The sequence below is a fragment of the Phallusia mammillata genome, unplaced genomic scaffold (assembly GCF_965637545.1).
Source record: "Phallusia mammillata unplaced genomic scaffold, kaPhaMamm4.hap1.1 HAP1_SCAFFOLD_178, whole genome shotgun sequence".
Lineage (NCBI taxonomy): Eukaryota > Metazoa > Chordata > Ascidiacea > Phlebobranchia > Ascidiidae > Phallusia > Phallusia mammillata.
Window position 1 is genome coordinate 1 of NW_027648915.1, and position 24,704 is coordinate 24,704.

Genomic DNA, 24,704 nt, shown 5'->3' on the forward strand with positions numbered 1-24,704 from the left:
GAAGAAAACTAGGTGGTAGACCCAAATTTCTGCCATAAGCAGCAATTGCTTTCTGTGGCTGTGGTAGGACCACACCACCCAGATCAAATAAAACAGCTTTTATATTTTTAATCATATTTGCTTCAGGTACAACCGCTTAGTGCATTAACAGCTCTATGATGATACAGTGATGTATTTGTCTGAGATCTGAAATATGCAACCAAGCATATCTGTTAATAATTAACTACAAGCACAAACAGATGACTAGCAGAAAAGTTTTGGACAGCTTAGGTTTGTCAATTAGTGGCTGGTTTTGTCCTACTTATCAACTTTTATTTATAATCAAAGTTTAAAACCATCAAACATTTGAAAAACCTTAATTTTGTTTAAATAAATATTGCCATGAAAAACAATCTGAGCAATTGAATACACACATATATGTATTTGCAATACTCTATTCAACAAACTAAATTTAAATAAAAAGTAGAAACGATAAACTAAACACAAACTAACAAATTGCAACGGTATGTAAATAGTTTTTTTGACCACAAATTTATCGTTTGGTCATGTCAGCTTTTATTAAACAAAACAAGAACTTCGCGGAAACAAGTTGACCAAAACAGAAAAGTTATTTATCTCTTACGAAAGTTGAAGAATTTAAGTTATCTTCCACTGCAATTGCAAAATTTTACTTACTTTTGACGACCTTGCGCAATCAGAACAGACTCACATGCATTGTCTATTGGGGAATCCCCTATTTTTATAATCAAGGAACAACAACAATAAATAAAACGGTGTGTTATAAAGCTGTAAGAATCAAATTTCCTGTTGGAAAGATACATAAAAAGTAAAATGACAAATAAATACACGGCTTGAAGTTAAGCAGTTAAAAAGAATCGTTGAGTGACTGGAATTTATTTGTCTACGATAAACAAAATACTATTTTCGAAGATTTAAAAGTTCATAACAAATTGTTTGCTTTTTTAAGTAGTGTTATAGCTCTTCGACAATAGCAGACATATCTGAGATAAAATACAAAATACTCCGTGGTATGATTTCTGTTGAATAAATAATTCACCAATTCCGACCAATGTTTGCTGATTGGTTGCAGAAGTGGCACTTGCGCGTTCTGTTTTGATGCACGTAAAACGTGCATACCAGGCTGTAGAAAAACTTTAAGTTTTGCTTAGACTTTGTGGTATCTCTCTGGTGAAAATCAACACAAAGTGTTTTACTCATTTACTGTGTACTAAGCCTCATAATTTTGTTTCATCGTAAGCTTATTCTAGCTATTTAGCCTTTTGAAAGGGTATGGCACGTGCTTTTGGATGTATTGGTGTGCATGCTTCGTTTCATGTTTCGATGTTTGCAATTCTCACAATTTATTATTTATTTAGGTGCTGCAGATTTATTCCTGCAATGGTACAAAAAACAAAAATACAGGCGTTATTGCTGTAATTTTAATGATGTCTCCATCAAGTGGGCATTCCTCGGCCAGTGGAGAGTTATGGGGCTTCCCGTTAATGCCAAATAAAATCACTGTGGATATTCTTTTGCCCACTGGAATCTACATTTCCGTTGACACCACCCGTGAGTGTGGCCTCATACAATTAAAGAGCAAAGCCTGGGAGCTTGCCCGTGATCAACCTCTTTTCCAGCTGTTATCCGATCAAAGTTCCTATGTATTTGTTGGCATAACAAAGGATGCAAAGCGAGAGGAATTTTATGATGAACAACGCCGGATATGCGATATTCATTTGTTTCAGCCTGTGATAAAATTGGTTGAGGCCGAGGGCAATCGAGAGGAAAAAATTCTAAAAAGAGCCATAACACAAGCCATTGGAGTGTCAGTCAGTGAATTTGAACGCACCAAGAACCCAGAAGTTGAAGATTTCAGAAGAAATATTGGTGCAATGTGTAAGGCAGCTGTTGAAAAACGGAATTCGTCCACAAATCCACATGACATGATTGCATACTCTCATCCACCCAAGGTTGAATCATCTCCAAATTTACCTAAACACACTTGTGAAAATTTGCTTGGAAAAAACTCTGTCGTGATTCGTGTGTGGATGACACAGAAAAACTCATATCAAACAAATAAGTCTGTTTGTGTTGCTTACAATGCTACACCTACTGCCATTATTAATGAGGTTTTAAGGAAGAAATCCCGTTCGATGATAAAGCAAAATAGTAATTCGGACATGCAGAAAATCTATGTGCTTAAAGTTTCCGGCCTAAATGAATATTTGGAAGGAAACTACCCCATCAGCCAGTATAAATACGTTCGACAGTGTATTAACAGGGATGAGCTACCTGATTTGGTCCTGGTACAGACACATGATGTTTTAAAGACCCTTTCCAAGTGCCAAGATTACATGCCAGCAAAAATTCCCAAATACAAACAGGAAACAAGAGTTCACAAAAGCTTTTTTGCTGTGTCAGTGACAGACAACTTTCGACTCCGTGTTAGCTCTGGAAGTTACCTAAATGTTGGCGATAATCTCTATGTATATGTATGTTTGTACCATGGTACAACCGCACTGTGTTTACCTCAGAAAACAGTGGAACTTGACAGCACAGAAGCGCCTAAATGGAATCAGTGGCTTGAGTTTAACATTTCTGTTTGTGACATTCCAAGAGCCGCAAAACTGTGCTTATCAGTTTGTGGTGTCAGAAAGAAGAAGGATGAACATTGGCCACTCGCTTGGGTAAACATTCCTCTGTTCAATTACTGTGGTCAGTTGGTCCAAGGTCAGTACACTGTCGGCTTGTGGCACCCGCCATGTCATATGGATGGATTTCTTCATCCTATTGGTATCAGTGGATCCAATCCATGCAAAGAGATGCCCTGCCTTAAACTTGAATTTGACACCTTTGGAGCTGTAGTCAAGTTTGCGAATGACAATCCAGGCAATGATGATGTGGATGAATATGCATTTCTTGACACATCTCCACAAAGCAATCAGAGTCCCAATGATTTTGATGACAGAAATACCAAAGAAACCATCATGCATGTGATTCAGAACATTGCTAATCGTGATCCTTTATACCAACTTACAGCTGATGAAAAGTCAATGTTGTGGAATTACAGAATTATGTGCATGAGCATACCAGAATCTTTGCCTAAGCTGTTGCAATCTGTACAATGGGAGAAAAGGGAAAGTGTGAAAGAGATGTATGGAATACTAAGAAATTGGAAGCATGTAGCACCAGAGGTTGCTCTTGAATTACTAGATAGCAACTATCCAGACCCTGTGGTACGTCAGTTTGCAACAAAATGTCTGGATATAGGATTGACGGATGATGGTTTGCTGATGTATTTGCTGCAACTCGTAACTGCTTTAAAGTTTGAGGCCTATTTGGATAATGCTTTATTTCGGTTTTTGCTGTCAAAAGCTTTCACTAATATGAGAATTGGGCATTATCTATTTTGGCATTTAAAGTCTGAAATGCATGATGTACAGGTGTCAATGAGATTTGGTCTGTTTCTTGAAGCATATTGCCGATCATGTGGAGCTTACCTTCCACAACTGGTGCGACAAACTGAGATAGTTGAAAAGCTTGTGAATGTCAGCACCATTTTACAAAAAGAAGATACTGTGTCACAGAAATCTCTCAGAGATCATTTAATGAAGCCTGATTACGAGGAGCTTTTGAACCACAATTTAAGTGCCCTAAACCCTGCATGTGAACTGAAAGACCTGTGTGTGGATATGTGTGAGGTCAAGTCCTCAGCAAAGAAACCAATTATTCTTCAGTGGAAAAGTAGCAACACCATTACTGACTGCACCCCATCAATTCATGGAATACTATTTAAAAATGGGGATGACCTTCGACAAGATATGCTAACTTTGCAGATTTTGCGAGTCATGGATGATATATGGCAAACTGACAACCTGGACCTCTGTATTTCTCCCTACATGTGTATCTCCATGGGTCAAAATGTTGGCATGATTGAGATTGTTAAACATGCTGAAACGATTATGAGTGTGCAAAAGAAGGGTGGTGTTGTTGGATCGCTGCAACTTAGATCAGGTACACTACACCAGTGGCTTAAAGACCACAATCAAGGTGAAAAGCAATATCACAAAGCTGTGTACAACTTCACACGATCATGTGCTGGCTATTGTGTAGCAACTTTGGTGCTTGGGATTGCTGACAGACATAATGACAACATCATGATTAAAACGAATGGCCAAATGTTTCATATTGATTTTGGTCACTTTTTAAACCACAAGAAAAAGAAGTACGGAATCTGCAGAAATCGTGTCCCATTTGTTCTGCCAGGTGATTTTATGCGCATAATTTGCAGAGGTGCTGCATCAGATATTGCTAAAACGGATGACTACAAGAACTTTGAGGATCTTTGTTGCCGTGCCTACCTCTCCCTTCGAGCCAAGGCAAATGTCATAATCAACTTATTGTCAATGATGCTTGGTGCTGGAATTCCTGAACTTACCTGCTTTGAAGACATTGAATATGTTCGCAATTCACTTGCTTTAGAGAAAAGCACAGAAGAAGCAGTTTCCTACTTCTTGGGCTGCCTATCTGCTGCTCAGCAAAAGCAGTGGACCACCAAAGTTGATTGGGTTTGCCATGCTGTCCGACACAGTGTCAGAAAGTGACTTCTGTGTTTGAACTTGTTTATTTTGTGTCTGAGATGTAATGCATCCATTACATGTTGCTCCCCAATGTAAAAGGCAATACCTATTTTTTGTTGGTTTTTAAGTTTCATTGGTTCCAAATAACAACTGGACCACAAAACTGAGAAAATAGCACACACTTTTGTCCCGGGCCAATAATGCTAAATGCATGGTACTCTATATTTCAGGATTGGTAATCTTTGTCTTTAATTATAACACAAGTTAAAAGATCCTTGAACATTCCCATTTATTTGATAGAAGGTATGCTATTTGATGCAGGATTTTATTGTGTGGTACAATATACATTATTGATGTGTTTTTATATTTTTTTTACTTAAATGAGTGCTTTTGTTTGGCCTAAAACAGTTTCAAATGTGTTCTGTGCGCCTTAGTACAGTGCCGGAACTTTAATGTTCCATTTTGTACATATATATACCAGTTCCAAATGTACGTGCTAAAAATGTCCTTTTTTGTGTTTCATATTTTTTGTGCAATTATTTGGTTTGTTCTTCCTGATTGTTACTGTTTAAATGAAACCACTAACATCACAGTTTTGCAATTTGGTAAATCTTGAAGCCTCTTTGTGTGATGGTATGATTTACAGATAATATGGCTCAAAAAAATTTAAAATTTGGTGCCAAAAAGTTGAAGGTGTAAATATATGTATATTTGTTTTATTTTGCACATCTACATACGTTTTTTGGTGGTAAAAAAGATGGTCACAAAGGTGTTAAATGGTAACTGTATTACCAAGTTATAATGGCCATTGCTGAAATCTACTTCCAACCACTGGCTTAAGTGTGGCAATTTTGCAAGAAAAATATAACTTGAATATCTTTCATTTTTGCACTTGAGTGATGTGTATGGTTGTATGACAGTTGTCCTTTACTGATTGTCATGCCGTACATGTTTTGACCTGTAACAGCCGCTGGTATGTGGGTACGTTTCCATTGACGTACCTCACTGTTCTGAGATTTTCGTCTTCAATGTCTATATCTGTGACCTTCTCCATCCATCCATTCACCTTTATCAGCATACTTGTGTGCGTTTATGATTCTTTCGTTATTCGTTAGTGGCGTTCTTATTAAACAAATTTCTGCGTATTTGTGTGCGTCAAAACGTTGAGTTGTTTGGGACAGATTTTTGCCAGACAAAAAATGCTAATCTTTGGGCAAATAGTCTTCACCAAAACCGATATGTTGTTGCTAAGACTGGCCGTACGATATGTAGCTAAAATCATCAAAAAGTACGGTATGCAAAGAACAATGAAGTACGGGTACATTGTGATGGTACACAGAATCAATTATGGTTGATGAAATGGTTGTTTTTCGGTCGTTTCCATTTGCGAAGGATATTGCAGCTTTGCAATTGACCAAAACATTTTAACCTGTTTACCACGTGATTTCATCGCAATCTCACCGTACCCTGCAATGTAATTCTCGGTCACATAACGCTTGTAGTAACGGTGCAGCTGCAGCGCGTTTACCATCCATACACCAAATGTCCCGTCAACTTTGTCGCGCTTGTACGTATCAACGCTGCGCACCTGGCAAAACAAACTCAACTACTAAACCAGAAGAAATAAATGTTGATGACGTCATGGCTTTATATTTGGTGCTTATAGTTGGATGATAGCTTTGTAAAAAAATATTCGCGCTCTTTGGTTGCAGTTGCATTGCCCTTAATGATACAACAAATCTGTCTCTTAACCTGGCTCAAAAATTAGAGTGTGAACTCAAAAATCCCTGAGCGTGTCAAGGTTACAGGTTTGTCAACTGTATTATCAAAAATTCGCACATGAAAATAACAAAGACGGTTGGCCGAAACATTTTGGCCAAATATGCTGTTTTCAATAATTCGGTTTCGGCCCCAACTTTTTTGAAAACTCGGCCGAAACCGAACTTTTTGACTGCATGGAATTAATGCATAAACTTTCATTTTCGCCAAAACGAAACACCATAAATTAACTAATTGCTGTATCTATTTTGCAGACAACGTGGCTCGTATTTTTTATAGATTCTATATAAAATACGAGCATGGGCGCCGCCACGTATGGGCAAGAGGGGTCACTAGCCCCCCCCTTGGAATTTCAGTGTACCTCAATTTAACATATTTAGCAGCAAACCTAATTAAAGTGGCAGCGCGGGGATTTGTGACATCGTTCAATGCTTTAACTTTTAGGCAACTCAATTGTGAAGTACACGATTTATGGCTTCATATGTAACAAATTCTTGATGCGGTAAAGTATCAGCCAAAATTTGCCCCCTCTTGCAAAATTTTCTGCCGGCGCCCATGAATACGAGCCACGTTGTCTGCAAAATTTTACAAGTTTAGTAAAGCTTCCGCATTGTGAAAGTGATTTGAAGTGTCATAATTGAGTGAACTCGCATCAACAACACAAGATGTAATTGAAAACAACTTCCAAAAGGGATTCTAGGTTCGGCCTAAATTATCCGGCCCGGTTTTTACAACTCTTCAAAAGATCAAGCTTTTTTTGTAACATTTCAGAAACGACAAAAGTGTTGCCAGGCATTTGCACAAGCAAATACCAAGCTAACTTTCGCCGAAAAACAATTCGTTTAGGTTTGTTGCATGAAAAACACTGAGGAAAACTCACATTTACAGTACTATTAACACAGGCTGTACACAATTCGCACAGAAAGATATTAGAGACCTGGTGTTGTAGTAGAATGTAGACCAATGACAATTTTGTTTGCAGTACGACTGGAAGTGGGTTAAGATTTTAACATTATTCTGCTTCAGTACCTTAATCACAGTTACTCATGCGTCACGAAATACGTATCGGCACGTGACAACTGACAAGTTTCTCTTGCTTTCGGACCAAAATAAATAAATAATAGGACGTTGCAAGCAAAATAAAAACTTAAATGCTTAATTCGAAACACCAAAGGAGGTTATAAGTGTTATGCATTGTACTTTCAGGCATTTGTTTGCGATGAAATAGAACATGTATAAAACGATTTGGGTATTGTTAATTGTCCATTGTGTGCAAATTTCATGTGAATGTATTTTGAAAGATCCGTCAGACAAATTGTCACAGTCGCTTTTGAAGAAACTTGACCCACTAAAAGAATATGTGTAAGTTAAACTTGTTTAGAACTTCGTAAAATATACATTTATTTGTGCTTTTCTTATATCATAACTTCATACATTACCATAACACCACTTGCTAGGAGTCAAGGACCAACAACATGTCTTCTTACCTAGCAATAGTCTGTATTCTTTCACCGTTATTTGCCAACATCACTTACCGGGTATTAGTTCATTGCATCAAATTGCATAACGTTATGTTATACACCAATATACTGGCTCTGATTTTTTTGCTCAGATTATTCAAAACCGTGAATAGTGTACCTAAGTTTATGAAAAATATAGTTACAGTTATGTGTAATGGGTGCCATTCTTCCTTTGCAACATTTAATTGCAGCAGATACATCTTTACAGTCATTGCACATTCAACATTGTTAATTTTCCACCCAAACCGTCAGATCTAAAACACTGTTTACACCTAACTTTAGGTTTAAGGACACCTATAAAGATGAAGAACAAGACAAATATATTTATACAATGAGGATCTGTGAGTCTGTTTCTTCAAAATTAGAATATGTGGGGGTTATCCAAGAAGATGTTGTTGCACCTCCAGATGGTCTCTCAATGAGAAAAATTGGCCTGACCAACAGCACTGTTATAAAAGGAGGCAGAGACTGGATAATGCTTACATACATGAATGGCGACAACTACCATAGTCATTGTAGTAAATCAAAAAGGCAGGCTCATATTATGATTGTATGTGATCCATATCACCTCAAGGTATGTTGATTATGGAAAAGAGAATTTCATATTTGATTGTAAACAGCAACCCCTTCTCAGGGAAGATTTAAAGTGCTGTATGAAGAGCCTGACTTGGAAACTGAAAGTGAATGCTTTTACATGATGGAGGTTGCCAGCAGTGTGGCTTGTTCCCAGCAAGGTCTTAGTACTGGTTCAGTTATGTTAATAGTGTAAGTATTTTATTTGGCGTTACTACACAAAATGAGAACCATTTTAGCCTGAAAACATATTTTGTGCAGATTTTTTAGTGTGCTTGGTACATACTTGATTATTGGAGCAATCTACAAACGATGCATGTACGGATCAAAAGGCAAAGACCAAATACCTAACATCAGTTTTTGGAAATCATGTGGTACATTACAGGCTGTATGTCAATTGGAAGCTGTTAAAACGGTTAATCATTTTTTCCAGTAATACTGTTTCTATTGTTTATTGTAGGATGGATGCAACTTTCTATGCAGATGTCAAGAAGGGGCATACAGTGATAGTAGACCTTACCATGGTATTGCCGATGATCAGCTAGATGATGAAATAGATGACGAACACTTGTTACCCATGTGAAGATGTTTTTTATTTGTGGCCTTGGAAATGGCCAAATCAAATTGTGCAATACTGGTAACAGAGGCAGTAATTTAAATCCCCAGAAATTGCCTTTTTTTAATTTTTTGACTGCAACATTTAAGATTAAATGCTGCCCTGATTTATCTACTGCTTGTTATTAGGTACAATATAATTTTGAGTATTCCAGGTTGTCAGTTTGAAATTCATGAAGTAAATACTATATCTATGTACCAACGAATTCACACCAAATATCCATGTGCACTATGCAGTTATTTCATCTGATGTGAATAAATCCACAATTTATTTTGTGCTGTGGTGTGTTATTTCCGACTGAACGCCATCATATCAGAAGGTGGGGATTTCAAACATAATGAAAACAACAGCTTTATTTTTTATCAGTGCGATTTCGAACAATTCTTACTCTCATAAATTCTCTTAATTCAGCCTCAGTAAGAGTCTCTTTCCATAGGTTTTGTTCAAACCAGTTATTGACAAGTTTACTTTTCTCTTCTTCTGTCAGCTTTGGTGGTTCTTTTTTCAATCCTAATTTTTTCCATTCTCTGCAAAAGGAAACAGTTGTTTAATGTAGTACAAAATTCAGTTAAGTGAGGTCCTTATATTTTATGTAAAGTTGTTTTAACATTTTTTCAAAAAATAAAAACAGAAGAGCCTAAGATATAGAAGGCTTTTGCCTAAGTATGTGAATTTATGGTTGAAGTTGTAATAGCGAATCATAGCAAACATTCCAAGACAATTTCTGACCAATCTTTAAATTATGAACCTCAAAAGGTTATGTGTGAATAAATCCTCGTTCACCTTTTGTTGGTTAACAGGCAAAACTGGGTAATTATAAGCAGTTCACAACTTTAAGAAACCTAAAGTTTAAATAGATTTGATCCACTTTTTCAGGCAATGGGTAAAAGGTAGACCAGACCAGACCAAAGAAAAACTTGGACCAAACAATCATTATTTAAAGGTAGAAAGATGATTTTCATTTAAAACTACCTTTAAACCACACGCTTAAAAAAATCCCAAGTCCCCATCCTCCCGGAAGAGGAATGGAAGTAAGATGAACTTTACATTCATTAACCCCTTGTAAATCCTCAAACTCATTGTTAGATAACAAATTATACATCATCTGAAAGGTATTTAAAATATCTTTCGTTTGGTGTAAGTTTCATACTTCAGCAAAGATGTTACGACAGCAAACACGCAGGAAAACTGAAAAAAAGTCCTCATTAATGATCGGAGCAGGAAAAGACCACCTATACCTCCATTTTTATCATAAAATCATACAGTTTCTACCTTTAAATAATGATTTTATTGTTTTAATAAATACAACATATCCACAGCGCTACAAGGCGCCACTGGTCCAAGTTTTTCTTTGGTCTGGTCTGGTCTACCTTTTACCCATTGCCACTTTTTCATGATCAAAACAGGAAAAACATGCTACACCACACAGAAAAAAAATATAAAAACAAGATATGTCCCTTTATTAAAGACAACCCATAATAAATTAGACACAATGCCTCAGTGTACTTTGGGAAAAGAGGGCCTTCTTTTATAGGTCCAGGCAAATAGTATTTGCAAACCCATGCCTTACGACAATTGTAATGTTTCGTAGAAAGTATTAATGTAGAAAAATTACAATGAAACATACAGTTTAAGCTCCTGTGCATGCTTTTTCTTTCTGTTTCTCAGTTTTGCAGTAATTTGTTGAACATAAAGTTTTTTATGTTGCTGTCTCCATCTTAGAAGTCTATAACAATAAAAAAATAGGCAATTTTATGGCAAACAAAATTCTTTGCAAAACCAAACCTGTGTCTTCTCATCCTTCTTTGTCGCCAAAATAAATCCTGTTTGTTTGCTTTAATTCCATTGTTACTATTAGAAACAGGACAATCACCAATCACTGTTTTTTCATTTTCAAAAGCCGAATTGTTATCAGTACGAGGGACTTCATATTCAAAAATGAATCTGTCTAAAATACTTGGACACATTTTTTCTTTTGCAGTGTGTGGTAGGAAAGGTATAGTCTTTGCCTCCTTTACAAGGTTATTTGTTAGAATTGGATTTTTCGGTGGAATTGTATGTGGAACAATTTTTGGAATAGATATTGAGCATCCATTGATGAATGTTGATAAAAATCTTGTGTATACACTCACTACATTCTTTTTGACCAGAACTTTGTTAATTGTGTTCATTTTTATTTCAAGGCAAAATCCACATGTTAATGAGTTGTTAGAAAATCAAGAAACACCTAAAAAACATAACCAACTGTTTATGTACATGTCCCAGGTTTTCTAAATAAACAACATCAATAAATATATTGCTAAACAACACACCTACAATATTATTAATGATTTTTAACAATCAAGTGTCTAAATATAGTGTCAGATTACGACAGTTTATAATTGGCCATGTAGCTCATTACAACAAATGGTTGCAGGCAGTCGGATAAAAGTGCCGATTTTTAAAACGGTCATAACATTACCAAAACAAGATGGAAAGATCTGAAATGTGCAGAAGTACTAGATATAACATCAAATTAGGAAGCCATACCCCAAAAATTGCAAAAAATAAAATATATTGGTTCGAAAGTCTCAGAGAAGGCAGAAAAATATGAACAATTGACCTGTTTAAAATGTTAAATAAAACACTGTTACGGACAATCGATTTTTATGAAATTTACAGCATTTATTAATAAGGTATACAACTATGTTTGTGCAAAATTTCATTACCTACCTATTTGTACAACAAAAGTTATGGAAGTTCAAACTTCACACCTTATCGACGGCTATTTCCAAAGCCACGAGCCGCTGCCCGTCATAACGACCTATCAACACCTTTCCAAAACCTATCAACACCAAAAAGGTTTATGAAAGCTTACCTAGCATAATGCCTGACCACAGCAAAAACCATGGCAGAACATGAGTTTGAATGGCATCTATGAACTTTGGTGCATGATAAGGGTTGTTTTTTGGTGCGAGTGTCCGCTGTCTTTTGCTTTTGAAATTATCTCCGCAAAGTACTGTTTGTTTTTTTCTGATTGGTGGCCGTCGGTGTTTGATAGAAACTCCCCCGAATCCTGCTAAATAAACAAATATCACGATATTGTTACGATGAAAAATTCGATGCCAACTTACATCACTTGTCTCCACTTGCATGCAGCTTGGATTTGATTCTATTAGGTCTTTAAGTTCCGCGAAGCTTGCTTCAGCTATTTCTTTACACTTTGTTGTGCACACCACGGCCAGATGGTGAACTACAAAGGAAAGATCAGCCAGCGAGGTTGATAAGACCATCATACCAAAGGTGTGCATCCCGAATTTGTAATGCCGGGGAAAGCTGAAAAAAGAAATGAAAAAAGGGTTAGTTTTGCAACATTTACTATAACTTAAAAAGGATTTTTTACAACATTCACTTACTTTTGTTTTGTCATTCGTTTAGCATTCTTCATTATGTGACTTGCACAAAGATGAAGAAATGGTTGATCAACAAAGGTTTCTTCATGTTTCCCCGTAGCGATTTGCCAGCAAGTCGTCAAATATAAGTCAATTTGTGTTTGAAACACAGATGAAATAATGGCGTTTATAAACGCCATACTTCCGTCGCAAATCATCATTCATTAATAAATGCTGTAAATTTCATAAAAATTGATTGGCCGTGACAGTGTCTTATTTTGGAAAGGTGTTGATAGGTCGTTAAGACGGGCAGCGGCTCGTGGCTTTGGAGATAGCCGTCGATAAGGTGTGAAGTTTGAACTTCTATAACTTTTGTTGTACAAATAGGTAGATAATGAAATTTTGCACAAACATAGTTGTATACCTCATTAATAAATGCTCGATTGGCCGTAACAGTGTTTTATTTAACATTTTAAACAGGTCAATTGTTCATATTTTTCTGCCTCTCTGAGATTTTCGAACCAATATATTTTATTTTTTGCAATTTTTTGGGTATGGCTTCCTAATTTGATGTTATATCTAGTACTTCTGCTCATTTCAGATCTTTCCATCTTGTTTTGGTAATGTTATGACTGTTTTAAAAATCGGCACTTTTATCCGACTGCCTGCAACCATGCGGCTGGCGAAAGTGCGGCTGGGGAACCTTTGGTGTTGCAGTTAGTGTGCCTGGGTATACTCAGTAAGTATAGAATTAAAAGCTAAAAAAACAAATATATCCCCAACTTTCAAATAGATGCCCAACGTTCATTAGAAACTTGGCAATAAGAATTCGGTCAACTTCAACAACTTGCAAAACACGATAATGCTTGTTATCTCCAATTCACTGAATCACCACACCAGTATCATGTCGGATTGTCGGTGTTGAAATTGAACACAGGAACCCGGCACTCCAGTCTTTACTCTCGTTCATCTGGAACATTTTGCAATATATCCTAACGTTGTTTAATTAGGATTTAAATTGTATGTATACGGCCGCCGGCCGGATTTTCTCCGTTAACATGAATAAAAAAATTTTGCAGTGTTTTCCGGGTCGAGCTATCTGCTTTGCGCAGTGTTATGTTTGTTTGTACGCCGAATTTGTGCAACGTTTGTGGGAGTGATGATCGCAAAAGTACAAATGCTTATGTTTAAAATGACGGAACGATCACATAGCTACATACCGTTATTTCTATTCCGGTATTTCGTTTTGGACATTTGACATGAAACAGCTGCTTACAATTTCTCGTCGTCGCGCCATAATTGTAAATAAAAGATCCAACGATGTTGTTTTGGGGTCAATCTTTTAATTTTAAATGACAAATGTTGTGTGACGTTATAACGTTGTAGCTGTTGCGACATAATTTGTGCAAACTTTGCAATATTTGTTTACCAAAATAGCTCGTTTTTGATTCGCTAGCTCAAAGGCTGCGAGGAAGTTAAAATGTATAGCAACCAAATCCCACTGTAATGACAAATCGTGTTCGGACTTTGTAATATTTCCTGTCGCAGTTAATTAGGATGCAGATGCAACTTTGTGATCTGGTGTTTATGTGCTTTAACCGTATGTTTTGTCTCGTGCTGTGATTGGACGATGCTTTATGTGGTAATTGTGCAAGAGCCAATCGCAAGAGCACATGTGTACGATTTAACGCCTTTATCCGGAGTATATATATAAACCGCACTCGTTCATTTCGATCTTTTCTCTTGCCTCTCTTTCTGTCTCTTCTCCTGCAATAAACAAACGAACCGAAGTGCAAGACACGTGTGTGGAGTTTTTAGGACTCCGGTCCTGACAAGCCGAGGGGCTTGGGAGATAAAGGACGGTGGTATACCTCTTTAATTTGTAGTGACGCGGTTGTAACCTTGAGACTCATCAGCGAACGTTTATAGTGACTCGGTTTATAGCTTGTACCGAGACAACTTATTTAACACTACAACGTCTCGACAAAAATGGTATTGTGTGCCAACTTTCTTTCTTTGCTCGGTGAAGAGTTGCAAACGCCACAAAAAGATATTATTTTAAAGGCCGAAATACAACCAAAACGGGTCGCCGTATTTTGTCATGAAGTAATAAATTCACAAACAGAAGTGCAAGACACCTGTTTTAAGTTAAAAAACGTCCAGAATAAAAACATGTCGTTCCGAATCCAATAAAAAGCCGCCTGATTCATACCGGCAACGTTGTTTGGTCAGGAATTTGGCCGATTAGCTCGATGCGTCTAACCACCTAATAAATTTGTGAAAGGGGGTTGTTACCAAAAGGTTGAGAAACGCACTGGTATAAAGAAAAGGCACACATAATTTACTTACTTTCATCAGACATTTTTTCCTTTTCGACGCCCTAAAATATCTTGTAATTTATTCACCACATGCACTGCGAAAGTGTCGTCATAGTGCGCATAATTTTATTACAATGTGACGTAATAGACAGCCAAAATAGAAACGATGCAGACACAAATAACAACATTCACAATACTACATGATGTCGTAGTGAAAAAGAGGCTTACCTTTTCACTAATTGAGAATAGAATGCGGGTAAACATAGAGTTACACAATTTCCATATCTTTATGATCCCCTTTTCCGTTAAGTAGGTAGTACGTACTACGTACGAATCATAGAAAACATGATAGACAGACTTTGCTGTGGTTCCCTGTAGCGTTGATGCCTTGATGGTAGCCTGGTAGGCGTGCAGTGCACATAAAGCGCAATCAGTTGAGGACACTAAAGCTACATGTTAGCTAAATCAGCTTACCACCAAACGAACGTTAAACCAATTTTGGTCATTTGGTTTCTGTGCTACAGATTTTTTTTTGATCAGACAGTGGCAATAGCGTAACATTCAGAGATATGTCTCGCATTGTAACAAGTAGCAGTTTGCAATGTAAAAACCTGCTAACCAATCATTATTAGACATGTAATTTATGTGTTTGTTTATATTTAACATTAAAGTTTAAAATAGTTTCTTGAAGAAAGTAGTTGCTGTAGCTAATAAAATAATGGATCCTAATCGACATGAACATCATGATGAAGATTTTGGTGCCATGGATGCCTCCATGATATCCAGCACAAGTCCTTACCAGCCGACTACAGAAAGGGTGCCAGACCGGAGACCTTTTGTTGCTGGTTTTATCTTGGACATGCAGTATGTCAAGTCTTTAAGTGGTACGTAGGTGAAATGTAGGTAGTCTCTGTTCATCAGTTAGGTTTCACTGATAAAAAACTATCTTTCAGGTGTTCTCAAGATGATTGAAATTGTGTTGGATATAATTGTTGCCATTTGTATTGGTACAATTGGTTTATGTTCCACTTCATGTTCAGCAGCATCGTTTTTGCAGTTTGTCTGTATTTCTGCTATGATTGTTACTACTGGAATTTTTATTATATATGCTTTTGGTCTGCAGCAAAAAATTGCAATTATTAATTGGCCACTGACAGATTTTATTAATTGTGCTTTATTTACTCTACTGTACTTTATTGGAAGTTGTTTTATGGCGGCTAGAGCTGTTACTGATTCTGGAAAAGCTGCAACTGCATTTGGATTTCTTGCTTTTATTTTGTATGCTATGAATTCATGGCGTTCATACACTGTATTTAGGGTTGACTGCATGAAACGGCAGTCACCTGTATCACACATTGAGGGTGTAGATGAAAACCCTGAAACAAGAGACCTTGCATAAAAATCAGAATTCAAATTTATTATTTATTTAGCCTCCATTATCCATGGTGCTATGTCGTCACTTTAGTGGGACCCACAGCAATGCTCACCTACCAAACCCACAAACAAAATCAGAACATTTCCTGTTAGGGCAAACATTAAACATAATGCAAAACATGGCTTTAGTATGCTATTTGCTCTATATTATTTTAATATCTTCTGTTTATCTATTTTTGAAAAGAAAACAAATAAGGGTAAAATTTATACAGAACAGTCCAAAAAATCCAAATGGGTTAAGTGCTAAAATATTTTTGGTGCCTTTGGAAACATTTTTTTGGTGCCAATGGAAATTACAGCTTCCATTCCATTCTAATTTCTAAGGTAATAATTCACGAACATTCCTGATCAAAAATCTAAAGTCCTAATGTTTGTAAATGTATTACAATGTGTCAACTGATTGTTTTACATATATATTAAACTGATGTTTATAACTTTGTTGTAATGTACTAGTCTTTAATAACCATTGTGTGCATGCAGTCAAGAATTTTATAATTTTCTAATCATCACTACAAAAAAGCTACATCCTAATCATTCTTACTTGTTATTATTTTTTACTTTTAGGGTTTTGTATTGTACTGGTGTTTTGTTAACATGCACATTTCTGTAATGAGGCATCAAGTCACAAAATTTAACTATGATAACCTCATGATTGATTTTTTTCCCTTTAAGCAACAAACTGGTTGGAAAATATGCTGCAGAAATATATTTAGTTGAGAATAATTATACTTTTGTTGCTCAGTGTGTTTCGTGTAAATTCTGTTGTTTCCATCATGTAAAACGGCTCTAGTTGTTATCTTTTATTTTGTTTCTTTATTCACCATTTTCAAGTGATTGTATTGCAAACATTGTAGTAAGTCAGTGCAACGTTTCTTTTGTTTTTGTCTCAAATGTGAAGGGGTTCACTAAATGGCAGCCTTTTAAATATCTTTTTTTCCTGTACAATGTTGCTATTCAGTAGCCTACGTAGGACCGTTATTCTATGGTAGATCGTGTTGGAAGTCATATATGCGCTCAGCTTGAAAACAAACTACTGACCTTACTGCCCTTTAGATCAGTGGCATCTTATATACTATGCTTTTTTGTGCAAAAACATTAAAGCGCAATTCACCAAGTCTTTCCGCATCAAGTTACATGAAAGTTGATCCGTCAAAATCGACGTTCAATTATGTGGAGTATTAGACAGCAAATATCGAAGATAAATCTGCAATTAGCCATAAAATCACCTCAGATGTACCCATGGGCGTCTGCAGGAAAAAAGTGGCAGGGCAATACTATTGTTACAGCGTCGTTCGAGATGGAAGTGCCCTAATGTTGTGAGAAGATGAACGATTACGGTCGACATCTGGACATCTGGGATGACGACCGTAGATTTGAAAGTCCACTTTTTTGTCACCTAATTTTGTAGCCCACCGACCACCTTTCCGGGAAAAAACGAGGTAACCAACCAATACCCTGATATAGTTTTTCTTCGAGAGTTAGGGGTTGGGGGTATCGGAAGTGTAGGCTAGCCTACGGCTCGGTGACCGGATGTAGCGCGCGAAATTCTTATCTCGCCCATCTTGTTCATTAAAAAGAGAAACAAAACCCTTGCTGGTGTCAGCAATTATTTGTATTTGGAACGCCAGCAATATAATTTTACACTTCCAAAAGGAATGAGCTTCTAACATATCTATGTGATTTATCTTTATTTTCACAATGACTAATGTACTCTTATTGCTATGGCAATAAGCACAGCGCATTAAATCTAGGCCTCCACTGTAAAATTCGAATTAGTTTACTGAAAAAATCTGAAACTTCAGCACATCAATTAATCATGTCCCGAGCTCAAGCAGAAAGCGTGATAAAAAATATTATCAGAGAAATAGTGCAAGAATGTGCGAGCAAGGGACACAGTCTATCGGAAACATTAGTAGCATTTATGGTCAAAGCTGTGGTCTTGGACCCTCGGAATGAGTTTAATGTTGACAGAACGTTAACGAAGGACGATGTTCAAAAGTTAATCAAGGTAACGAATATTTTAATGCTAATCTTAGGCAATTCTTTAATACCTTGTTTTTGTGTTCTTCAGTACTGTGTAGAGAGATTGATTGATGTGAGATCACCAAGTCTTGACACCATAAAAATGCAAGTTTACTTTGACATGAATTATACAAGTCGCCGTGAGTTTCTTGATGAACATCGAAGAGTATTAGATGCAAGGTTGACTCCTGTAACAAGGGAAATAACTGACAGCAGAGCAAGGTACCATTAATTAAAAAAATGTAGCACATCACTAAGTTTGCCAACAAATTAAAACTTGGTGCGAATATGTTTTGTCAAATCTTATGTCCACAAATTTTTTTGTTTAAGAATTAAACAACAATTGATGACTTGACTTATGATTTACACCGTTTGATTGTTTTTCGTTTAGAACAAGAGAAGAATTGGAAAGTTTGTATCGCAAAATTGTTTCCTATGTGCTCTTAAGATCTGGGCTTGGTTCACCCACGGACATTGCTGTGGTTCGAGAAGCTACTGGTAACTGAAGTATATATAATAATAAGAATTTATTTTTTAATAAATAATATTCACTACAACTCTCAACAGCTGCACTGCAGAGTGTTTTCCCACAAACTGAACTTGGAACTTTTATGTCTCTTACAAAAAGAGACAAAGAAAGGCAACTTCAGGAATTGACTTTAATTGTTTCTGGAATCAGACTGTTTAACAAGGAATGTGGAAAGGGTGGAGAAGGAATTGATGATTGTAAGTTGTTTAGTGCAATGCAATTCCAAATATGTACCATAAACTGCAGATTATTTTATCTAAATTGCATCGCTGTGTAGTGCCTGGAATTTTGAATGAAGCAATACCAGCTACAACACAAAATGTTGACATTGAAATTCAAAACAGCCAGCAAGCAGCATTTAGGTAGGTATAACTGTGCGATCAAAATAGAACCATTACCATACCATTTGTTACAAACAGATACACAACCTTGGTAGAATCCTTGCAACAGCATGACCCCCTTCCTTCACCAAGTGAATTTCCAATTCAGCTGTTAAAGGATTCCCTAATAAATGTCAGACAACATGAAGCATTTTTAAGAATTTTGCTGGTAGGTTTAGTGATACACAGATTTTTCCTAACGATGCTTTTAAAATATGAATATTTTGTCAAAGAATGACATTATTGGATGTGCACAACAAGTTGAAATGTTAGTAAACCAACTTAGCGCAAGAATGGAACAACTTCAACAAACTGTTCAGTCAAAAACTGCAGTCCCCACAGCACAAGTCTATGTAAGTACAACTCGTATACAGGTATTGATTGTTTTGTTTGCAAATTGTGATTATTTATCTGTTGTAGCCTCAATTCATCAGCATTTCACACTTGTGGACATGTTTTCAAGATGAGATGGTTCTTCTCAGTGTGTTGAGCAATATTTTAGCTAGCATTGAACCTTTTACGAGGTAAGATGATTGTAAAACTTTCAAAATTTCATTATTGTAGCAATGATATTTTAAAGGACTCAGCGGGACATGTTTCCCGAAGAACTGGTTGCACCACACATACAGAACCTGGAAGTAAAAACAGATGAACAAAGGATTTTAGAGACCATGGGTGGGTGGGTTTCGTCATATGTTACATCCATTGTTGAAAAAACTTTTGAACTTGTAAAGTAATTATTGCAAAAGATAAGAATTAATTTCTTGTGCAAAGGTAGTTGCACAATTGAGCCTTATGATTTTGTAAACTTATACACAAAAATAGGAAATCGGGTGGATCCAGCAGACTTTAAAGACATCCCTGCGATACAGTGGTTGTTCCCAGAGACAACCAAAAATTATGACAGATTACTTCTACAATACAGAGGATGTTGTGGATATGCAATTGTCAAATATGACAGATTGCTATTGCCTGGTAAATACCAAGGATTATTTGTGTGGTCAATATTTACATGACTCCTTGATGTATGTTACTCCTTTTTAGGAAATCCTGATATTGGAATCATGCAATACCAGGAAAAGCTGTACGTGTTTAGCTCCAAAGCTGCAGCATATGAATTTGCCCGAAATCCAGAAGAGTATATTACACTTGTTGGTGAAGCTGCTAAAAAGTCACCAGAGTTGATTCAGCTGCTTGAGTTGCATCAGCAGTTTGCGGCCATTTCACCATATTCACAGGTACGTTTAAACGTAACGCCACTATAATTTTAATAATGAAACGTTGGCAGGTTTTTTGCCCTTTGCAAGAAACCTACACTCACTATTTACTTTGCCCATGTATTTAAGAGCAAGTGTGGCCAAATGTAGTCATGCTTAGTGGCCGGTTGATTTTCGTTACAATACTCTCAATTGGCTTGGCGTATTATGAATTGTATATGAGTGTGCCGTGATCGCTGATCTGCGTTAACGCTTCGGGGCTGATCCCAGTTTTAAAATTTATGATTATCTTAACAAAAAACTGCAAAAGTTTGCAGTTTTTATCAAAAAGTGTGTAATAATCAGCACTCAAATCGTGTGTACCAGGTGTTTCTGACTCTAGTTTAGGGCAATCCAATCTTCTTACACACACAAGTAGCCTAGTTGCTTCTTCTTGGACTAAAGTAAAGAATGTTTTTTTGCAGGGAGAAGGTGGTAAGTTAATTGAAAAGCCAGTTACCAAATCTGACAGTGGAACTCAAACGGACACTCACATTCTTGAAGAAAATATTGTTAAGGACTATGAGTGGAATGAATGGGAGTTACGGCGCAAGGCACTAAAACTGGTAATTAGTAAACAACTATTGCAGATATCGCGGTTGTGTTTTTAAATAGTTGGAATTATTTACACGTTTCTACTGGCAGGCCAATCTTCGTTCCAAGATAACGAAATCTTCGCAAACCAACTTAAGCAACTTACGTCGACAAAACGCCACCCAGGTCTACCTTCCTAAAGATCAAATTTCTCAAACTAAAACCACAGGCCAAAGTAATGTACCCAAACCACAGGTATGTGCAACAATCAGTAATAAACACCTAGTCTAATAAATTAAAATTATAATCCGTTTTTTTTTTTAGAATTTGGCAACTGTATTTGAGCGGTAACTGATAGCTGCATTATCGGTGCCAACGAATTTTGTATTTTTAGGTTTTTCTTGCCGGATTACGTGGAATCCGAGGCATTCGTACAATGGTAAAGGTTGATTTGACGCGAGACGTTGATGAAATATGAAGTAAATTTATCTTCAAATTACAACTGACAACAAAAAAATCTCTTTATTTTTCAAAACAAACCAACTTGAATTTACTGATACTTTTTGTCGATAGCGGTGGCGAATCACTGCGATATAACGCCACTGACACAATGGAAAGGAAATATTAAATTCACCCAACATCGAAACCCCAAAACAAGCAAATAAATTATACAATTTCGTTTACATTTTGAAATGAACATTTCTGTTGGGTGTTCATGTGCCGTACCATCAAACCAATGCTTGTCCGTGTTGGCTGCGCATATGTCGTACCATCGTCAAATTAGTGTCACACTTTCAAACTCACAATGTTGTGCGTCGGAAAAACTCAAGCGCCCCAAAATCCCAAAGATTGCATGATGTTTTTAAGCTGAAAGTTTGATCTGTTGTTGCTGACACACTATTTGTGCCAATTCTGGCAAATTATTGTACTGTTAAAGTGTTGCGTTCCGATTTGGGCATATTTGTTAAAGCAATAAAAAAGCCTTTGCGATAAGTAAAGGGTGTAATATGTGACAGGTGTACTGCTTCACAAATATCGTTTTCGTTGGGCTTTTATTGCACAAACAACAACAACTGATCCGGTAAAAAAGTTGTTATTGTATCTGATATCACGTGAGGTCGACAAACAGTAGTCGTAAAACTGCGAACGTGGAAGAAATTGCGTCATCAGATTGACACCAACAGCTGGCTGTATTGGATTTCTTACCACTTTTATAGTTACAGGGACGGAATGTTACATACATAACTACACTGTATTGTAGGTTATTCACAAATCAACTCAATCGCCCAAATGGCCCCTTGGTTAATTGCTACCCAAAACCAGCTGACCAATATGACGTAATAGAAAATCGACAAACCGTGACGTTATAAACATTGGTAAACATTGCAGAATCGTCTCTGACTCTCTGTCACACAAAACTGCTGTAGAGTTCGTGTGAAGAAAGAGGAAGCGGTTATGAGCTAGGTACAAAGCCAGTCATTATATGATTTGAAAGACACCTGCGTTAGTTAATACTAACTTTAAAACAGTAATAGATGGTAAAAACCAAAATATTCGTGTTTGTTTAACCGAAGTTCAGACTCAGAACACGTTTACAATTGCAATTCATATTCACAATTGCAACTTGCAAGACTTATAATTGTCACGCAGATATTTGCAAACATGTTAGAGAAGAAGGTATTGTTAAAACGTGGCTAATGTGGCCTAGTGTGGACATACACATATCTAGAAAACGTGGGAAATGTTTTTCCTCAAATTATTCTTATTCCTGTCATACTTTATAGCACTGCTGTTGGTGTTTTTTGTGCTTGATTTCTTTGCATGGTGAGTATACCTGCTAACGGAAGTATGTAATGTCTAAAAATTTGTATAATAAAACCATATGATTCTTGATACAAGTTCTTGATGCATACACAAATTATTGTAGGAATGGTCCACATATTGTGACTTCACTGATCGATCCTCTGTCCCTCAGTGTAAAGCAACTTCGCTGGCTTTTACACTCAAGGGGAATTAGCTATAATCAAGCTGTTGAGAAAAATGATCTTACAGACTTGATTTTGGCATCCGGCTCAGTGACTAAGGTAACGATTTTGGACCAATATTTTCTACAAAGTAAATATATTTGCAGATATACATTTAGTCTGAAACGGTGTTTATTTATGATAAATGTTTCAACAAATGTCCAAAAGCATAAAATTTAAGACATACTGTAGGAAGAAGTCACATTTGCCCAGTTTGTTGATGAAAACCAGCCTGAAAGCACAAGATTTTACACAAGCAGTGAACTTGATGAAAGCTTGAACAAAGCTGGAGATGTTTGGCTTGTGCAGGTCTGTATAATATTAGATTTACCAAATATATATGTTTAATTCCTGCACCTAATTTGTAACACGGATTGATTTATGCAGGTAATTACCGAGGACAACAATGGAAACATTTCACCTTTAGAATGGAAAAAGCTGATTAAAAGAACGGCAATGATAGGGGTCAATGCAGGACAGATATTCTGCAAGGTATTTGGTACAAGTCATCACCTAGACATAGCCGTTGGACTTTAAAAATAAACTAAATCCATTGCTGAAGCTAATGATGTATTGCTTTCGGTTAAACTTTTTTAAATAATGTGACTAATTTTAGGATTCACCTGATTTATGTGAATCAAGATCTTTTTTGACTTCCCAACTAATTCTTGGCTACCATTATGGCGGTTATCATAAGCTTCATCTACACACTTTAACTCTTCCAACAAAGTAAGTGGTGTTCAAAATTTGTGATTTATTGTTAGCAATGTATCTTACCTTTAACCTAAATTAAACATTTTTGTGTCTAAATAGGAAAAAGTATGGTTTGATAGTAAAAAACTATCTTTTGGTTTTTAGTTGTGGTTCTGCTTTCAAATGGATCAACACAATTTTCAATCAAAAGTTGGAAGTGTCCTCAAGTTTGTCAGATTTTAAACATAGCTTGGTAAACAAAAAGCCTGACAAGAATCACATTCAAGTTTTGTACATTTCGGCAGCAAAATTGACTCCTGCTGTTTTTGGTTCCTTGCAACTTCACTTTGGCAAAATTTCAGTGGGCAAATTAGATTTTTCTGCTGATAGTGTTGATGTAAATAGTTTATTATCACCAGATACTTTTGTTTCAAACTCTATTGTACATTTTAAAACACATAAAACTGAGTTTCTATATGGGAACAAAACAGCAGAACACATGACATTTTCCCATTTATCAATGTATTTAATGATGCTTAATCCTGACATAAATCTATTTTTTACATTCAGTGTGTACATGTGCAATGTATTGGGTGCTTTATCCATTTTCACCTGTCAAGGTTATGTTGTGTCTCGCGGATTTGCGGTGTTAAAATCCTTACTTGCCTACAATATTGTTTTGCTTGGTGCATGGTTGTTGTTTTCAAGTGTACATTTTCAACCTTTAAATGAACTCATAGAAAATTTCACAGGAATTTTACAAAAAGCAAATTCAACAGATGTTGCAGCTTTCATTCGCTCTGGTGTGATAAGGGCTATGCAAATGCCTTACCTTTTTCTCACTGGGTTTATTGTATTTTTTAACTTTGCGTTTATTGCTCTACAAAGGTTGGGCCTAATTTCCTACGAACATGAATATGAACTTACAGAATTGCTGCTGGACAATGATGCCCAAGGGACAAATGATATTTCTCATCGCTGGATACAAAGACTGGCCACACCTGAACTATGGCTACAACCTCTTATTCCTAATGATTACATTGATGAACTGCCTGTTTGGGAGTACTCTCCAATT

General features: G+C 36.4%; 7 protein-coding genes and 1 long non-coding RNA gene across 9 annotated transcripts; 6 read left to right on the forward strand and 2 right to left on the reverse strand.

Moving 5' to 3' along the window:
- The first annotated feature begins 1,380 nt into the window (after positions 1 to 1,380).
- Positions 1,381 to 5,725, forward strand: LOC145207886 (phosphatidylinositol 4,5-bisphosphate 3-kinase catalytic subunit alpha isoform-like). Its single transcript, XM_080078815.1, has one exon. It carries the CDS (start codon positions 1,443 to 1,445, stop codon positions 4,602 to 4,604), a length of 3,162 nt encoding a protein of 1,053 aa, XP_079934941.1. The 5' UTR covers positions 1,381 to 1,442; the 3' UTR covers positions 4,605 to 5,725.
- Positions 5,726 to 7,541: 1,816 nt separating this feature from the next.
- On the forward strand, positions 7,542 to 9,343 carry LOC145207881 (cation-dependent mannose-6-phosphate receptor-like). The gene is made up of 5 exons (XM_080078811.1): positions 7,542 to 7,721; positions 8,162 to 8,453; positions 8,514 to 8,644; positions 8,714 to 8,840; positions 8,913 to 9,343. The coding sequence occupies exons 1-5, from the start codon at positions 7,591 to 7,593 to the stop codon at positions 9,033 to 9,035; spliced, it is 804 nt and encodes a 267-aa protein (XP_079934937.1). The 5' UTR covers positions 7,542 to 7,590; the 3' UTR covers positions 9,036 to 9,343.
- Positions 9,344 to 9,403: 60 nt separating this feature from the next.
- On the reverse strand, positions 9,404 to 11,306 carry LOC145207882 (uncharacterized). Its single transcript, XM_080078812.1, has 3 exons — positions 10,854 to 11,306; positions 10,696 to 10,794; positions 9,404 to 9,595 (listed from the first exon to the last, which is right to left on the reverse strand). The coding sequence occupies exons 1-3, from the start codon at positions 11,237 to 11,239 to the stop codon at positions 9,421 to 9,423; spliced, it is 660 nt and encodes a 219-aa protein (XP_079934938.1). The 5' UTR covers positions 11,240 to 11,306; the 3' UTR covers positions 9,404 to 9,420.
- A 676-nt stretch (positions 11,307 to 11,982) lies between these two features.
- LOC145207883 (uncharacterized) lies at positions 11,983 to 12,651 on the reverse strand. Of its 2 annotated transcripts, none has more exons than XM_080078814.1 (3): positions 12,464 to 12,651; positions 12,182 to 12,383; positions 11,983 to 12,123 (listed from the first exon to the last, which is right to left on the reverse strand). In XM_080078814.1, the coding sequence occupies exons 1-3, from the start codon at positions 12,637 to 12,639 to the stop codon at positions 11,983 to 11,985; spliced, it is 519 nt and encodes a 172-aa protein (XP_079934940.1). In that variant the 5' UTR covers positions 12,640 to 12,651. The 2 variants fall into 2 exon arrangements, with proteins under 2 accessions (XP_079934940.1, XP_079934939.1); XM_080078813.1 differs by having other exon boundaries at positions 11,983 to 12,126.
- On the forward strand, positions 12,339 to 13,765 carry LOC145207885 (uncharacterized). Its single transcript, XR_013854283.1, has 2 exons — positions 12,339 to 12,406; positions 12,486 to 13,765. It is a non-coding gene; the product is annotated as an uncharacterized LOC145207885 (long non-coding RNA).
- A 1,627-nt stretch (positions 13,766 to 15,392) lies between these two features.
- On the forward strand, positions 15,393 to 17,058 carry LOC145207880 (CKLF-like MARVEL transmembrane domain-containing protein 4). The gene is made up of 2 exons (XM_080078810.1): positions 15,393 to 15,641; positions 15,711 to 17,058. The coding sequence occupies exons 1-2, from the start codon at positions 15,476 to 15,478 to the stop codon at positions 16,154 to 16,156; spliced, it is 612 nt and encodes a 203-aa protein (XP_079934936.1). The 5' UTR covers positions 15,393 to 15,475; the 3' UTR covers positions 16,157 to 17,058.
- An 823-nt stretch (positions 17,059 to 17,881) lies between these two features.
- LOC145207879 (cilia- and flagella-associated protein 206-like) lies at positions 17,882 to 21,897 on the forward strand. Its single transcript, XM_080078809.1, has 14 exons — positions 17,882 to 18,199; positions 18,263 to 18,435; positions 18,605 to 18,711; positions 18,781 to 18,939; positions 19,020 to 19,104; positions 19,162 to 19,291; positions 19,356 to 19,475; positions 19,543 to 19,646; positions 19,703 to 19,797; positions 19,948 to 20,097; positions 20,167 to 20,360; positions 20,804 to 20,944; positions 21,024 to 21,167; positions 21,307 to 21,897. The coding sequence occupies exons 1-14, from the start codon at positions 17,897 to 17,899 to the stop codon at positions 21,388 to 21,390; spliced, it is 1,989 nt and encodes a 662-aa protein (XP_079934935.1). The 5' UTR covers positions 17,882 to 17,896; the 3' UTR covers positions 21,391 to 21,897.
- Positions 21,898 to 22,329: 432 nt separating this feature from the next.
- Positions 22,330 to 24,701, forward strand: LOC145207878 (E3 ubiquitin-protein ligase RNF103-like; the record flags this gene model as incomplete). The annotated part of the gene is made up of 6 exons (XM_080078808.1): positions 22,330 to 22,736; positions 22,840 to 22,996; positions 23,129 to 23,245; positions 23,324 to 23,428; positions 23,553 to 23,665; positions 23,795 to 24,701. Coding segments are annotated over exons 1-6 (1,482 nt in total), but the record flags the coding sequence as incomplete, so codon positions are not given.
- Positions 24,702 to 24,704: the final 3 nt, after the last annotated feature.

What these genes read in the sequence shown, in the direction of transcription:
- LOC145207881 (XM_080078811.1), top strand. Translation starts at nt 7,591, where the DNA reads ATGTATAAAACGATTTGGGTATTGTTAATTGTCCATTGTGTGCAAATT. An exon ending in GACCCACTAAAAGAATATGT is followed by an intron (nt 7,722 to 8,161) that starts GTAAGTTAAACT and finishes ACCTAACTTTAG; the next exon opens with GTTTAAGGACACCTATAAAG. An exon ending in GTGATCCATATCACCTCAAG is followed by an intron (nt 8,454 to 8,513) that starts GTATGTTGATTA and finishes ACCCCTTCTCAG; the next exon opens with GGAAGATTTAAAGTGCTGTA.
- LOC145207880 (XM_080078810.1), top strand. Translation starts at nt 15,476, where the DNA reads ATGGATCCTAATCGACATGAACATCATGATGAAGATTTTGGTGCCATG. An exon ending in GTATGTCAAGTCTTTAAGTG is followed by an intron (nt 15,642 to 15,710) that starts GTACGTAGGTGA and finishes ACTATCTTTCAG; the next exon opens with GTGTTCTCAAGATGATTGAA.
- LOC145207883 (XM_080078813.1), bottom strand. Translation starts at nt 12,639, where the DNA reads ATGGCGTTTATAAACGCCATTATTTCATCTGTGTTTCAAACACAAATT. An exon ending in AAACGAATGACAAAACAAAA is followed by an intron (nt 12,384 to 12,463) that starts GTAAGTGAATGT and finishes TTCTTTTTTCAG; the next exon opens with CTTTCCCCGGCATTACAAAT. An exon ending in TGCAAGTGGAGACAAGTGAT is followed by an intron (nt 12,127 to 12,181) that starts GTAAGTTGGCAT and finishes TTGTTTATTTAG; the next exon opens with CAGGATTCGGGGGAGTTTCT.
- LOC145207886 (XM_080078815.1), top strand. Translation starts at nt 1,443, where the DNA reads ATGATGTCTCCATCAAGTGGGCATTCCTCGGCCAGTGGAGAGTTATGG.
- LOC145207882 (XM_080078812.1), bottom strand. Translation starts at nt 11,239, where the DNA reads ATGAACACAATTAACAAAGTTCTGGTCAAAAAGAATGTAGTGAGTGTA. An exon ending in AGAAGGATGAGAAGACACAG is followed by an intron (nt 10,795 to 10,853) that starts GTTTGGTTTTGC and finishes TTATTGTTATAG; the next exon opens with ACTTCTAAGATGGAGACAGC. An exon ending in CATGCACAGGAGCTTAAACT is followed by an intron (nt 9,596 to 10,695) that starts GTATGTTTCATT and finishes TTCCTTTTGCAG; the next exon opens with AGAATGGAAAAAATTAGGAT.
- LOC145207879 (XM_080078809.1), top strand. Translation starts at nt 17,897, where the DNA reads ATGTACTCTTATTGCTATGGCAATAAGCACAGCGCATTAAATCTAGGC. An exon ending in ATAACTGACAGCAGAGCAAG is followed by an intron (nt 18,436 to 18,604) that starts GTACCATTAATT and finishes TTTTTCGTTTAG; the next exon opens with AACAAGAGAAGAATTGGAAA. An exon ending in TGTGGTTCGAGAAGCTACTG is followed by an intron (nt 18,712 to 18,780) that starts GTAACTGAAGTA and finishes AACTCTCAACAG; the next exon opens with CTGCACTGCAGAGTGTTTTC.